Source organism: Silurus meridionalis, chromosome 23 (genome assembly GCF_014805685.1).
Source record: "Silurus meridionalis isolate SWU-2019-XX chromosome 23, ASM1480568v1, whole genome shotgun sequence".
In the NCBI taxonomy this organism is placed as follows: domain Eukaryota; kingdom Metazoa; phylum Chordata; class Actinopteri; order Siluriformes; family Siluridae; genus Silurus; species Silurus meridionalis.
In genome coordinates, this window is record NC_060906.1 from 7,990,601 (window position 1) to 8,007,436 (window position 16,836).

At 36.2% G+C, this 16,836-nt stretch overlaps 1 protein-coding gene across 2 annotated transcripts; it reads left to right on the top strand.

Annotated features, from left to right (window-relative positions):
- Positions 1-1,458: 1,458 nt before the first annotated feature.
- On the top strand, positions 1,459-15,472 carry LOC124376546. 2 transcript variants are annotated; one of them, XM_046835688.1, is made up of 6 exons: positions 1,459-1,540; positions 3,979-4,123; positions 8,843-8,897; positions 9,943-9,994; positions 11,473-11,583; positions 12,002-15,472. In XM_046835688.1, the coding sequence occupies exons 2-6, from the start codon at positions 4,005-4,007 to the stop codon at positions 12,658-12,660; spliced, it is 996 nt and encodes a 331-aa protein (XP_046691644.1). In that variant the 5' UTR covers positions 1,459-1,540; positions 3,979-4,004; the 3' UTR covers positions 12,661-15,472. The 2 variants fall into 2 exon arrangements, with proteins under 2 accessions (XP_046691644.1, XP_046691646.1); XM_046835690.1 differs by lacking the exon at positions 8,843-8,897.
- Positions 15,473-16,836: the final 1,364 nt, after the last annotated feature.

The following is a 16,836-nucleotide window of genomic DNA, read 5'->3' on the forward strand; positions in this document are numbered from 1 at the left end:
CAGACTGAACATATGCACCGTGTTTTTTTTCCACAATATATAGTATTGCCCATCTCCACTTTGAATCTAAGATGATGCAACACTTGTCACATTGCTGAAAACAGCACATAAATTAAATAAAGTAGACCATTTTATGATTTTAAATAGTGTGTTGTCCTGGTTTCTTGTAGATGCAGCAGTATGAAAAGCTTGTATTATTTTACTGCACATTATTGATGCAGTTATACATACACACTGTGGCCAAAAGTATGTGGACATCTGACCGTCAGACTTATATGTGGTTCTTCCTTAAACTGTTGCCATGAAGACATGGCATGCGTGGCATGTGTGAGTGGACGATACCAAGTGTCCTGCACAGACCCCCGACCTTCTTAACTCCAATGTAGACTTTCGGAACAAACTGGAATACTAACTGAACCTCAGATCTCCTCACTCAACATCAGTACCTGATCTCACCAATAATCTTGAATCCCCACACTCAAACCTCAAAGAATCTAGTGTAATGCATTTCGAAAAGAGTGGAGCTTACTATAACAGTAAAGCGGAAGTCGATCTGGAAAGGGATGTTACCTTATGATCAGAGTTTTAACCACTAAGCTTCCACCACCAGTACGGTCATCATTGCTTACAGAGTGATACGATGCAGGCATTATACATTTCTCTTCTTGGGTCTTCACTCGCAAATACAAAAAACTCTAAAGACCTTATTAATAACTCATTTTAAATACAGAATGTAGATTTCTTGTTAAAAATTATTTTGTGTTCGTTTGTCCTGAGGTTTTTACGACTGGCAATTAATTTCTGATAAAATGTCAGATCAACATTACAGCCCGCTACATTTACAGTAACCAAAGAAACGCTTCTTTCTTTTGAATGACTGTAATGCAAGTGAATCAGCCATAATCACTTGTTTTGAGGATCACTCATCACAGGAAGCTGCTCGGTTGTTACTAACAAAATACGAACATTAAGTCATCTATGTTTTTTCCCCCCATATTGAAGCTAAAAAATATATAAAAAGGTGGTGTATAACCACATGGCATACCTGTATAACATCCTAGAGGGTGTCCATTTCAAATATTATGTCATGATAACTGGTGTAATGATATCCAGGAAGAAACTGAATATGAATGATTATTTTGTATGAATGATTTCCATGATTAACAGCCATGGTGTAGAAATATTCCCCGCTGTGTAACTTTTACATCTAAACTTATAAACAAATGAATAGGACGAGTTTATGAGTTGAGGCAGGTATGCCAGGAGCAGGAAAAACATGCTATGATGCGTTTCTCATGAATAACACTTGAATAATTGTGAAACACTGTCTGAAGAAAAGGAAGCTCCAAGAAGTTTTGAAACAATTATCATGATCATTGAATGCAGTGATAGTGAATCTGAACCATTACACAACAAACAGGTAGGAGTGGCAAGGTATGACTGACAGTCTGGTAAGAGTGAGAATGCAGCCAAAACACTGACAGACAAGTCACACAAGGTGGTGGAAGTGACAGGCAAAGCTAATCCTTAATGGCTACTGGTAAGATAATTTTCTAACTGAAATTCTCCTATATTATTAAAAATGGCAAAATTGTATATCATGTTCAGTTCTGTATGTTGTTCTGTACGTAAGTAGTATGTACACCAAACTGGACAGAATATATGTGTAAAATATGCTCTGGGAGGTGTCTTTCGATATATTGAAATCGATTAGCTTAATCTAAATTAAGATAAATGGCATTTTTAGCTAACACATCCAAATACACAACCATCACTGTGGCTTGACAAACCGCAACAGTTTCACATTGAATTGTTTTTGTTATTTTCTTTCTTATTGCATTTGTTTTTTATTTCTTTTCTCATGCACTGACGGTTTCTATGAACACACCTGGCGTGCGTCTTTCTCTTTGTGTTCACATAAATCAGAGGTGTGACTTGGAATGTGAGCAGGCCGATTTCCTGCTGCAATAAATATAGCAAAATCCCTTTTGTTGAATTACCAACTACAGTATTTATTTACTGCATATGTTCAATTGGGCTCAGGCAACACCCAAACACTATTTGTTTTCCATTAAAACAGGTACATTTTAGGTTCCACATAAGTATGTATAATACAAAATAAAATGTATGTAAAAATGATAAATGAATAAATAATCACTTAAAATAAATGTTCTCTTCTATAAAAAAAAATGTTTATTCATTACTATAAACAAACCTGTACTTCAGCATTAAACAGGAATACACTAACTAAACCTTGTATACAGTTAGATTGGATTACATTCATCTTTGTCAGTGTGCAGAGTACAAGTACTGGACCAATGATCTCCAAAATTGCAGCTCTTGTGGGATGTTCCCGGTCTGCAATGGTCAGTATCTATCAAAAGTGGTCCAAGGAAGGAACAGTGGTGAACCAGCGACAGGGTTGTGGGCGACCAATGCTCATTGATGCACATAGGGAGCGAAGACTGGACTGTGTGGTCCGATCCAACAGCCGAGCTCCTGTAGCTCAAACTGCTGAAGAAGTTCATGATGTTAATGCTCGATGAGTCCCGACTGTTTTAGCAGCAAAAGGGGGAACAACACAATATTAGGCACTTGGTGATAATGGTATGCCTAATCAGTGTATATTACAAATAATACTGTATAAGGTGCAAATGTGAAGATAAACACATTCCTTTTGATCATTCCTTACATTACATACAGATGCAAAAATATTTATAAAAATATATTGGATTTTTGATTGGAAGGTCACAAGTTAAAATCCCAGCACAACCAATTTGCCACTGCTGGGCCCTTGAGAAAGGCCCTGGACCCTTACGTGCTCAGTTTTAAGTCACTCTGGATAAGGTTTTTCAAATGGTGTAAATGTAAATATAAATTCTTTAACAATAAATAGCAAAAATCTATGAAACTATACAATAGACAAAGTACACAGTGAGCTTTAACCCCAACAGAAAGTAATACATCGGACCATTCAATAGTTCTATCTCCATAATGACCAGTATGTATGTATTTAGTATTTTCAAATAATAAATGTTAACATTTAGAACAGGGACTGACGCTGAATATGCCTGGAGACAAGATGACAATTAGGTCCATGTTGTTATTGGCTGAAAGTGAATTCTGAAAGTATTCAAAACCCTTTATTGTTTGCATATTGTTGAATGGCAATATAGGGGCCTAATAGGGACCTACAATACACACTTTTATACTGGACAAAATCCAAACCATGAAGACAAAGACACTATCTTTGGATCTCTGATTTTAAAGTGTGGTAAGGCACAGAAAGTGTGGTAAGTAGGGTAAGCCATGATACACTGCCCCTGGAGCACAGAGGGCGCTCAATGGCCCAAGTGTGTCAGCTTGGTGATCCTGTAGCTTCAACCCCCAAACTTCCAGTCTGTAACCCAGAGCCTTAATCACTGAGCTAACACCTCTAAATGTCCCTCAGATGTCCTAAGTGTGAAAAGTTTGATGTACTCTTCAATGCATACCTGAATATCCTGATTCAGGATTTAATTAGTAAGGCACTTTTTCATCAGAACTAGCAATACTGAATTGCATGTCGTAAGCCATATGTTACAACAGTTTTGTGAAATATATACAAGAACACATTTTCATATAAACACGTTATGGATGCAACTTCTTTTCTATAGAGCTATAATTTAAGTATGAATATATTTTAATTTCCCATACAACCTCCTGTATCCTAATAATAACACTTTTTTACTGGATCGTCCTACTCAAGTTGAGGTCATATATCTGCATATGCCTTGCTTTCCTTAATGGAAAAAAAAATTCTGGGAATCCCAGAATCAGAATCAGAATCAGAATCGGGTTTATTTGGCCAAGTGTGTTGACACACAAGGAATTTGGTTCCAGCTGTTGGTGACTCTCCAAGGTACAGACATAAATAACACTTTTGTTATGATAAACATGTGCAGTTATATCCCTAATATTAATTCTGTTTATCTGTAGTCATTTGAGGGGCCGTATGGAGTGCTATGGCTGCAGACTTGGGTTGGATGTCTGGCGACACGTCCTCCTTAGACATCACCATTATCTCTGTTCTCTTCCTCGTTGTCTACATCACACTCTACACACTCTGCACCACCTGCTTCCGGTAATGCTTCCTCACTTATTTATTTAGCAGACTATCCTTCTAAACAATTTGTGTTACGGTTCGAGGCACTACAATAAAAGTGTTAATTTAAGTTTTTGCTAATAAATTCTTTGTGGCTAAAATGTTTTCACAGCCACAATGATGTAGATATTTTAAAATAGAAAAATACACTGTACAGACAAACATTTATGAAACGCATTCTGCATCCCATTCCACATTTAGACTCCATTTGCAGTTCTAAAAACCTCCACTCTTCCGGGAAGATGTTCCACTAGCTTTAGGAGTGTGCTTGTTGAGATTTGTGCTCGTTCAAGTACAAGGGTGTTAGTCAAGTCAGGTATTGATGTGAGGAGGTCTGGGGTAAAGTTAGCATTCACATTCATCAGCATTCACATTCAGTAAGTTTTATAACAATATAGCAGGTGATCTTCCAAGGATTCAAAGCAAAGCCATTTCCATGTGTGCAAAATGTTTGCATGGCATTTGAAAGCAAAACCAATTGAAAGGTTTGAGGTGAGTTTGCAAAGTTTCAAGCAGCAATTACAGCTGAAAAGTTCAGATGTTTGCAACAAGTTATAGTTGTCAATTATCACCCCTCCACCACCATGCTTGACAATTGGTATGATGTGTTTGTGCTAATATGCTGTGTTTGTTTTTTTATCACTGTGCATTATGGCAGGAAAGAAAAACCACAGCAAGAGAAGGTGTTTCCAAATTTTTGACTGGTACTATGTATGTATGTATGTATATATGTATGTATGCATGTATCTACTGTATATCTTCTGTAGATATCTACTGTATATAAATACAGGTTGTCCCGGATGTATGATAGAGATGCATTGTGATGACCCCCATCATAATTTAATTTCATGGTCTAGCCTCCCCAGGAGTCTTAAAGAATGTTGATCAGTATGGGGTAGTAATAATATATATAGAGTTTGAGGTGTTGTCTTGGCCTACAAATTCCCCATATCTCAATCCCAGTATCTGTGGGATGTGTTGGACAAGCTAGTCTGATCCATAGAGAGGGTCATAGAGAAGGAGTTGCATTGTGTGTTTGTGGATTTAGAGAAAGCGTACGACAGAGTGCAGAGAGAGGAGTTGCGGTATTGTATGAGGAAGTCAGTTGTGTCAGAGAAGTATGTGAGGGTGGTGCACGACATGTATGAGGACAGTGTGACAGCAGTGAAGTGTGCAGTAGGAAACGACAGACTGGTTCAAGGTGGAGGTTGGACTGCATCAAGGATCGGCTCTGAGTCCTTTCCTGTTAGCAGTGGTGATGGACTGGTTGACAGATGAGGTCAGACAGGAGTCTCCATGGACTATGATGTTTGCGGATGATATTGTTATTTGTGGTGAGAGTAGGAAGCAGGTTGAGAAGAGCCTGGAGAGGTGGAGGTACGCGCTGAAGAGAAGGGGAATGAAAGTCAGTAGGAGTAAGACAGAGTACATGTTTGTGAATGAGAGGGAGAGCAGTGGATCTATTAAGAGAATGATATTAATGAGTCAAACACTTATTAATATCTATTCAAATTATTATAAGCCCAAAACCTTCTTTTGAACTACTTAAAAAAAATCACGCAAATACGTGTTGTGGCGAGTTCGAGTCAGGAGTTTCTTCCATCATTTATTCCTCTCAAAATATTCTGTTCGCTGTTGAACTGATGCTGAACTGTATGTTGGTGAAGAGATGATTCCACCAAGTGCCAATCAAAACACCTTAAAATTAAAAAAAATTATATATATAAATGAAAATAATAATAATAATAATAATAATAATAATAATTAAAAAAAATATATATATATATATATATATATATATTTATATTTATATTTATATTTATTTATATATATATATATATATATATATATATATATATATATATATATATATATATATTTATATTTATATTTATTTAAAGGTGCACCTCAATAAATTTGAATATCATTAAAAAGCTGATTTACTTTATTAATTCAATACAAAAAGTAAAACTCGTATATTATATAGATTCATTACACACATATTTCAAGTGTTTATTTCTTTTAATTTTTATGATTTTGTCTTACAGTTTATGAAAGCCCAAAATTCAGTATCTCAAAAAATTAGAATATTGTGAAAAAGTTCAATGTTGGAGACTCGTGGTGTCACACTTGCATATATAGCTCTTGCATCTTAACTCTTTTAACACTGTATGTTGTGTGACATGTTTGCCAGTGGGCCACATATGATTAATTCTAAGCAAGAAGCCGTAGGCCAGTTAATCTCTGTCCATGAGTCATGCTTGGCCCTGGGGTCAGACATTGGACACCACTGAGTGTGTATTTGGAACTCTAAGTGAAGTGGTAATTCTTGTGTTTAGATGAAAAGACTCTTGCTTTATTTTTAAGCATTGTTGTTGTTAGTGGAATGCTGTTTGTTTGGTTTCAGATGAAGGCGCAAAATAGATGTTCTGGCAGTGGTATATAATTATATCTGTATGACGTTCAGATGGTGCTTTCTGTAAGTGTGTCTATGTTTGCTTTAGACGGATTTTCATGCTTGTGGCATCTATAATACCTGTAATGGTTTTGTTGTTATTAATAATGTTGATTGTGTTTCTTAGATAGAAAGCTATTATCTTTATGTATAAAAATCTTTTTGTAAAATATACAGTTTTCCTTTTATAGTACAACCTAAATTGAGTTGGGATTTTTTATAAAATAGTCTTTAGTGCGGTCCCAAGCCCGGATAAATGGGGAGGTTTGCGTCAGGAAGGGCATCCAGCGTAAAAACATGTGCCAAATCAAACATGCGGATCATGAATACGGATGATCTGCTGTGGCGACCCCTAATGGGAGAAGCCGAAAAAAATGTTTATGATAAAAACTGAATGCATTATTCATATGGAAGAAGCCATATGTGAGCATGATCCAGAAACTCTTCTCTGGGCCAATGATCATTTAAAATAGACTAAGGCAACATAGGAAACTGTTCTGTGGTCAGACAAATAAAAATTTTAATACAAATTAATTAATTTAAATAAATAAAAAAATGTGGGAAACCATAGATACCATATCCTCTGGACGTAATAGGAGATCAAATCAAAATCCTGTATCTCTGATGGTATGGAGGTGTATGAGTGTCTATAGAATGGGCAGCTTTCATATCTGGAAAGGCATCATGATTGCTGAAAGAAATATACAGGTTTTAGAGGAACATCATACTGCATCGATTACAACAGCATGAAAAGTCCAGATGTTGAACTGGCCTGTCTGCTGTCCAAAACTTTCACAGATTGAAAACATTTGCCCAGTAACTGTTACTTTGGTGGAAAGTAACAAATTACATTTACACACGCTACTGTAATTGAGCATTATTGTTTTGTGTACTTCTACATTTCAAAGTGGTTCTTAAAATTGTACTTTTATGACTTTTTTTTTTAAGTATTATACTAAACTACATTTGAAGATAACATAATAACATAAATAATGCAAGGGGGAAAAAAATTGCGCCCTGGAAACTACTGCACTCATTGTAAACAATTATACACTTTTGCTGAGAATCAAAGCATTTTGAGTAGTTCGATGCGTGTGCTCACTGTCACTGTCTGCATTTGTGATTTCTCTCATTACATAAATAACATTATAACAGGAGATATGTTTATAACTTCTGCTAATTTGTAAAGGTGTTCCTTTATGTACATCCTCTTGCCCTTTTTGAACTACACTAGAATCCCCCACCCCACCCCACCCCACCCCGCTGTTAAAAAAATAACTATTATAAATAAATAAATATTAAATGAGCTCCTTTTTGCTTTCACTTGAGATGATCTTTACTTTACTTGTACTTAAGTAAAATTTCATTAAAGTAACAGTACTTTTACTTGAGTAAAATGTTTGATTACTCTTCCCTCTGCATAATACTAAAAAGAGTAATAAGGGTAATAACTCGCAATATAAAAATGCTCTGCTTACATTATTTCTTTGAAATAGAATCTATGAGGTGGTATCAAAAAGTTTCGAGACTCGCTCTGTTTACAAAAAGTACTTTATTTAGCTACGTGTGCACACTATCACCTTTAAAATAGTCCCCTTGCACAGTAATACAGTTCTCCCAGTGTTCCTGCCTCTTCAGGAATTGTGTCAAGCACCTTCTGCGATTCGCAACGGTGTCAAAACAGCGACCCTTGAGCCGGCTCTTCATCAAGCATGCGAAGTCCGCAGGGGCCACATCTGGCAAGTAGGGTGGGTGCAGAAATTAGATTGTTTTCTGATGATCTTCATGCACAAGTTGCCAAATGGTTTAGACTTTTTTGGGTGTTGAGCTCATTGAAAGTCTTTCTGATCTTTTGTCATCCTCCGGTGATGTTCTTCTGCTCTAAAAGTGCACGTGCCACTCAAAACACCTTGAATGTCAGACTGCAGCGTCACCGTATTTCAAATGTACATCATATCAAACGTCTTTGTGACAGATTTACCCAGTTTCAACCAGCATTTCACGTTTGCTCTTTGTTCTTACTTGCTGTCCGTGATGAAATCGCATACGTGGTAATGAACGAGGTGAGAATAGCACCAGTTACACCAGTAGTCTCGAGACTTCTTTATACCACCTTGTATATGTGTATGTGTATAACTCAGTTCATGGTTCAGGTTCAGGTCACAAAACATGCTTGTAATATGGCATTGAAGTTCATAATAAAAACTTAAACTGATGCTGTCTGTATTATACATCATCTCTAGTGAGACTCCAGAATGTCCAGAGGAGAAAGAAAGACCCTCATCTCTCACACTGAGTGTAAGTGAAATACTGTGACCCACGTGCTTATTTAATTAATATTAAACATATTTTCTGATAAATATAATAATATTTATATTAAACTGCTAATCACAAACTGTTGTCATTAACATTTGGAACAATAACGAATAGATATTCAGTGCCACCCAGATGAGGATAAGGTTCCCTTTTGAGTCTGGTTCCTCATAAGGTTTCTTCCTCATACCATCTCAGGGGGTTTTCTTGCGACAATCGCCACAGGCTCATTAGAGATTTAAACATATACATTTAACATCATAACCTCTGTATCACTGTAAAGCTGCTTTGAGACAATCTCCATTGTTAAAAGCGCTCTTTAAATAAAACTAAATTGAATTGTACAAAGTTGAAAGCAGACAGTTCTATAGAGTGTCTATGTATGCTGTAGCATTACAATCTCCCTTCATTTAAACTAAGAAACCCTAACCTGTTCCTGCATGGCAATGCTGCTGTACACAACATGAGCTCTATGAATGTATGGTGTGGTAAATTTGAAGTGAAAGAACTTTAGTGTCCCTGACAGAGCCCTGATCTCAACCCAAATGAACACTGACTGAACTCTAGACCTCCTCACCTACATCAAGTACCTGATCCCACTAAAGCTTGTGTTGCTAAACGATCACAAATCCCAAAACCACACTTTAACATCTGGTGGAAATCCTTCCCAGGAGAGTGGAGCTTATTATAATTATTGGAAATCTTTCCACTTTGGGACGAGTAAAGGTTTATCATATCTCGTCTTATTTTATCTTATCTTATAATAGCATAGATTCCAAAATTAAACTGGAATGGGATGTAAAATAAGCACATATAGGTGCCTATATAGGGGACTTTTATGAAATACAACAAAAAAACAATGAAAAATGATTAGCTTTATTCTCCACAGCTTCATTAATTTTGACTTAAGCAAATCGAGGCATATTGCAAAATTCATTAGAACAAGTCCGACATGTACTCAACTGCTTTCGAAATAAGGCTATATAAGGTCAAAGTCATAAATATATCTTTTTTTTTTTTTTTTTTACAGGTGAATACAGAAGATCCCTCAAACGCACATAGAACAATGAACAATGATGATGGTTTGTTTTTCTGCTTTTTTATTTTTTTATTGTGTATATATATATATATATATATATATATATATATATATATATATATATACAACCCTAATTCCAAAAAGGTTGGGACACAATGTGTAAAATGTTAATAAAAACAGAATGCAAATCTCAGGAATCCATATTGTATTCATAATAGAGCAAAAAAGCATATAAAATGTTTAAACACATCCAATTTTAAGGAATAAATAAGGAAATTTTTAATTGTCGCAAAAAAGTTAGGATGAGGCAATAAAATTATTGAAAAAGTAACCAATTAAAATTGTTAAAAAACAGTTGGAGAAACATTTTGCGTAATGAAGTTCATAATAAAGTTAATTGATAGCAGATCAGTATGATGTTCGTGTATAAATAGTGTATCTTAGAGAGCCAAAGTCTCTCAGAAGTAAAGGTGGGCAGAGCTTCACCAATCTGTGAAAGACTGTCTACAAATTGTGGTACAATTTCCAAATAATGTTCCTTAATATTTCATTTACAAAACAGTTGAATATCTCATAATTGACAGTACATAATATCATCATCATTTTTAAAGAATCTGGAGAAATTTACTGTGCAAAAGGGACAATTGTAAAAATCAATATTGGATGCCCGTGATCTTCAAGCCCTTAAAAGGCACTGCATTTAAAACAGTCATGATTCTGTAATGGAAATCACTACATGGATGAACATGATCCAGAAACGCCACCATTCACTTTTTCATGCATTCCACTTTGCCTCAGTATCAGTATCCAGTTTGGTTGACATGCTGCTCTCTATTATTCTCGCAAATGCAATCCACTTCTGGGAGATGTATAATGTCTAATGATGTATAATGTACTCGTTCACTCATCTTCAGGACAAGGAAATCAATTATTACACCTCAAAATTCTGCTCAATAAACTGATTCCGTCAGATTCTGAGATCAGTCTGTCCATAAGTCAAATTCGTAAAGCAATCAGATACCCAACCTAATTTAATAGGAAGGATTTATGAATTGAAACAGCAGTGGGGTCATGTGATTGGAGTGTCAAGTTTCCTAGAAAATTACATACAAAACAATGTTAACAAATAATACATGACTGTCACACCCATGGATACATGACCCATGTTACACCCTGGAACTATAATAAATGAATATTCGGTGTCACCCAGGTGAGGATGGGTTTCTGTTTGAGTTTGGATCCTCTCAAGGTTTCTTTTTGTTCCATCTCAGGAAGTTTGTCCTTGCCACAGTCACCACTGGCTTGCTTATTAGTGATAAACTTATAGGAAACAAACTTTTAGACACTAAAATTTTACAATCTTTTATACAACTTTATAACCCCTGTAAAGCTGCTTTGGGACAATGTCTATTGTAAAAAGTGCTCTACAAAAAAAAATTATCAAACTGAATAAATCCCCTAATGATTAATTAGAGGATATTGTGAAATGTTCTTACCAATGTGGTTTTTCTTGTGTTGTAGTTTTAAGCTCTATGGTACACAGCAATATGCTGCAGGTTCCCGCTGGGCCTCCGCATGAGAACCACAGCATTGTGAACTGCCAACAAACCAATATTTATTCACATATCAGAGGTAAGCAGAGCATTTCTTGTTCTTAATACTAGCTTTCAGAAGCTGGTGCAACTGTTTAAAAAATATTGACACATTATGTTGATTAGAATATTTTATAAAACTATGAAGTTTCGAGTGAAGTTTATTCCTTGTGATATAGCCATTAAATTGCATAAGAAGTCATTGTGATACGTACATTTCATTAAGGCACAGCGGGACAGTGGGAATTTTCACATATTTATCAAATGTACCAGTTTGTTTGGAGTTCAGGTGCAGAGCACAGGGTTAGTTAATCTACCATTGTCCACTGCGTACTTAATGCTGTAAAGACGAAACACTTCATATTTACAGTATGTTGTATTTGTAACAGTTTATTAGAAGCAAATTGGTCAACGTTAATAACAAAATTTCTTTCCTTTCTTCCTTCCTTTCTATACAGCTAAATCGGACAGTTATTTTAGCCTGCAAATGAGTCCCAGAATTCTGGACACCCCTCCATTCTCTGTCAGATCAACAGGTTCAGCTTCTCCACAGCTTCCTGCTCTTCCACCAGTTCCACCATCTTTCTATTTGACCACAGTCCAGGCACAAATGCCAGTAGAGTCGTCTTCAGAACAGCAAGATGAAGAGGTGAAAACTTCACTGGAGTGTGTCAAACCTTCACCAGAAGCTCCTCCACATATGACCAGTGGATTTACTGAGACAGTCGGTGAGGAACATCTCTATGCCTGTATATACAATCTGAGAGAGAGTGAACCTTCATCACCCGCCCCCTGTGATGGAGCCAATGAGGATCAGTGTGAGGTCGAGAGTCCCTACCTCACAGTGACGTATGATGAATGGACAGATTCTACTGCTTGTGGCTTAACCATGCTTGGGACAGACAGTGAAAAGGAGGAGGAGTTGAAATTTATTTTTCCTCTTCCGGCAGTTCATGATGACCTGCCGTCAGTTAACCCGGACACGTCTCCCATCTATGCTGTGGTGAACAGGAAAATCAAAAGTCCAAAGCTCCTGCAAGAAGCTCCTATTGTACAAAACTCAACAGTGTTGGATGAAGACGAGGCACCACCTGTTCCAGAAAAGATATTTGACTAAAGAATAGAAGGTCTACACATATAACACAAAAAGTCAACATTAAATACACACAATACAGATTTATACAGTGGTCCCCTGGAACTCACGGGGGTTACGTTTTAAGACCCCCCCACAAGTTCCAAAAATACCCAATTTTGGACGCACCCCTGAAGCCCCTATGGTACTTTAGTGAATTCATCTAGACGTTACACCAGTAAGTTGGTTCCTTTTTGATGCATACTCAACAGAAAATATGACGTAATAGACATAAATGCTTTATTTATCACTTAAAATGAATAATACAGTAATGTTTCAAAATTTAAATGAAATTTGTTTGTGAAAACAGTTTAAAATGTTATTCCTAACGTTCCTGAACATTCGGTCCCTCTGTGAATTCCCGCCAATTTTAAGATATTCTGCAAATTGCTGTTAGTTAGGTTCGAAATGAGAACCCGCTAATTTTTCAAACCACAAATGAACAGTGGTTGACTGTATATATATCAGATAATATATAATATTATTTAAAATGTAACAGTACACATTCAAACCATTTCGGTACAGGATTTTTGGTTCGGTGCACGGGTGTACTAAATGCTATCCTTGTTTTACGTGCGGAACTTTGCACTTTAAGCACAGTATCACTACTCGATCTGTACTAGAAACATGATGTACATGTACAAAGGACAATTTCTTTTAAAAGGAGAAATTCCCAACAATTCCACATATTGAGAGAATGAATGAATGAAGGATAGATAAAATGAATTTATTTATTAGTGAATAAATTAAATAAATATCTTGTGTTTCTTAAAGTCATTTGTTAAATGCTGAAAAAAGTATAGGTAAGTCGAAAATATCGTTAGAAAATTTTATATTAAATGTAAACTTATGTAAATGAAAATGTAAAAGCACACACTTATATACACGTCTGTATTACATCCAACAAATGTACATTTATTTAAGATTTTTCCATTTGTTTCATTTTATTTGGTCAATTTATTTTGTGCCTATTTAATCAGTATAATAATACTCACTTTAATCAGTATAATAATACTCACTTTAATCAGTATAATAATACTCACTTTAATCAGTATAATAAAACAAGTGCATCGCATGAATTTGATTAATTCTATTTTATTTGTATATATACATTTTTATATCGTTTCAGGTTCTGAAAAGTTCCTTGTTCATGTCCATGTTCATCATTTATGCAAAAAGTAAAATAAAATGAAACGTTTGTTAATTTTCTGAAAAATCTTTCATATTCAAAAGGGAAGGCGAGTGAAACTGAAAAAGCAGAGTAGAAGGAAGAAGCAGTTGAAAATAAAACTACTTGTAAATTTTTTTTGTACCAAGCTTTTGCAGGTCTCTACTTAGAGGCAGCTTTGTAAGCGTTGTTTAGATAGAAAAAAGGGTCATCTGGAGTGTTTTTTATTATTGATTGACCTGCCAGTCACAGCACCTAAATCCTATTGAACTGTTCTGGGATGACCTGGATCACAAGGTCTACCTTACCTTTGACAAGTACTTTAGCTGAAAGTTTTAGCCGCGTTTGGAGAAACAACCTGCCAAGTTATTCATGCTAAGGAAGGATTTTATGAAGAATGAAATTATTCATAGTGTAACATCTGCATATTTATATGTTTGTTTGGTCAAAGTAAATCTTCTTACCGTTAAATTACCTACTTTGTTGTATAGAAATTGTACTGTAGTTATGTACAGTAACAAAGTAATTATAATTCATGACTCTCCGACAGGTCACAGAATTTGGACATTTTAGCTGACTTTGGAGCTCTCGTTTGTCATTAAATGCTGCAACAATGTTCATTATATTTCAATCAGTAATTTTTCCCAAGGTCAAAGATTCAATACAGTTTTCTGGATTTTATTCAATTTAGTTATTGTTAATTTATGTTTAAACCTAACATAAACCTAAATAATTTAGTTTTTTGTATATTTTATGTGTCAGGATTTGAGGCTGTCAGGATGCTTTACTTCCGTCGTCCACGAGATGTCCCCATTGTTCCTTCATGTTGTTCACCCCTGTTTAATAGGTTAACTGAAGCCACCTGTGTCCTATTGTCAGTGTTCATTTGCCTCTAGCTTTGACTCAAGGTACACCTGAGAAGACCATTACAGTCTCTATCCCCCTTCATCACGCACATTAATACCACACGCTGCATCCGCAAAGCCAACAGCATTGTGGACGACTCCACACACCCCTCACACACACTCTTTACTGTCCTACCTTCAGGAAAGAGGTACTGAAGCATTCGGGCCTCACATCCAGACTGTGTAACAGTTTCTTCACTTTAAGCCATAAGGCTCCTCAATACAACACAGAATCGAATTGCACCAAACTCACACACACTCACTCAACTGTGTGATACAAACCTGAACTCAAACACACACTCAATACTCATTTCAATTCATACACATATGCTATGTCTTCAGCACCCTTGATTTTATATTATAATTGTATTATAACTTTTTATATGCTAGTGTTGCTGTTTTGCACAACATTTTGTGTTTATGTTTACAACTACACTCTCATTTATAGCTCTATTTTTTGCAGATTGAACTGTATAACATATACACTAGGTTTACTGGTCAGTGCTACTTTGTGTTTTTGTGTATCTGTCATGCACTGTATTGTGTGTTTGCAGAGTCTTTAGTCTTGCACTCGATTGCACACAATGCAGTTTATGTGGAGAGGACACTTTATTTAGTACTTAGCTCTGTGTTCTGTTATGTAGCGATGTTGTGTGCTGTAGCACCGGGGTTTGGGAAAAACCTTTGTGTCATTTCACTGTGTACTAAATCACCTGTATACTGTTGGAATAACAATAAAGGCTTCTTGACTCGACTTGACCTGTGTGTGTTTTTGCCCTTTTCTTCGTGTAGTTGTACTTTTTCGATATGGACATTGGACTGTTTCTCCACCCCTTTGTGTTTTTTTTGCATTTTTTAACCCAACCCTATTTATAGTAATCTCATCTAGGCCACCATGTAATAAATCCTATCTACATTTACGTTTGCGGCATTTAGCAGACGCCTCTATGGAATAAATCAACACTGGTTTGCTAGATTTCAAATGTAAGATACCAGATAACTACATTTTAAAACTATGTGCAAATATATACGAGTGTAGTTGATCACATATGTTTCTATATCAGTGGTTATTAATGTGTTATAATGAACACAAATGACAAACGTATCTGCTTTTGAAGAACTGCAGAAAAGACATGCAGTGAACTTCAACCGAAACAAACTGACTGAGCTCCTTGACTTTACTTTGCCCTTTGCACAAGAAGTAAAACAAACACACTAATAGACATAAAAAACCTGTGTAGGTAGCATGACAAGGAGAAAATAATATGGTGTATAAAGCTTGATTGTGGAAGGGTGATTGTGGAGGCCAGGTCATCTGATGCAGCACTTATTCATGCTCCTTCTTGGACAAATAGCTTTTACATAAACAAGAGCTTTGGGGTCATGTCAATTTCTTGTGTTTCTTGTCCCAAGTCTTACTACACTTGTTGTTCTTCTAAATGAATGTTTCTTTACTGCAGTTCAACCATGGAGGCCTGACTCACACAGTCTCCTTTCAACAGAACAGGATGTTGAAATGTCTGCACCTTAAATCTGCAGGTTCTGAGTCTGATCATTCTACTCCAACATTCAAATTATCCTCAGCATATAAAAAACGGAAATAATGTAAGTTACATATTCTTTCTGTGCGGCCCGGTACCACTTGACCCACGGACCGGTGCGGGTCCGCGGCCCGGGGGTTGGAGGCCACTGGTCTAAAGCACGTAAAGAAAGCAAGAAATTAAGAATTGACAAGGCAGTTGTGAACTGAAAACCATTCCTGGTGACTTCCTCATGAATCTGATGCGAACACCATGATTTTTCCAAGCTGTTATCGAAAATATTTTGGGTTGTTTATAACTTTTTGGCTTTTATCAAATAATGCCGTATCTGTTCTTTAGAGTTTGGATGTGTTCAGTATTATTGCGGTCAATAATTGTCATATCACTCACACACTTTCCTTGGTGTGTGTGTGTGTGTGTGTGTGCACACTGAACCCAGTCCATGCTGTAACTCGTGTCTGTACACGTTGGGACATGTACGCGTGAGGAGGGGTAGGAGAAGCGGGGATTGGCAGCTCGGCCAATCAGCGTGTTGAACACGCCCACA

Bases quoted from the DNA above. Each gene is read 5' to 3' on its own strand.
- LOC124376546 (XM_046835688.1), top strand. From the start codon at position 4,005: ATGGCTGCAGACTTGGGTTGGATGTCTGGCGACACGTCCTCCTTAGAC. The intron at 8,898-9,942 runs GTAAGTGAAATA...TTTTTTTTACAG, and splicing joins CCTCATCTCTCACACTGAGT to GTGAATACAGAAGATCCCTC. The intron at 9,995-11,472 runs GTTTGTTTTTCT...CTTGTGTTGTAG, and splicing joins AACAATGAACAATGATGATG to TTTTAAGCTCTATGGTACAC.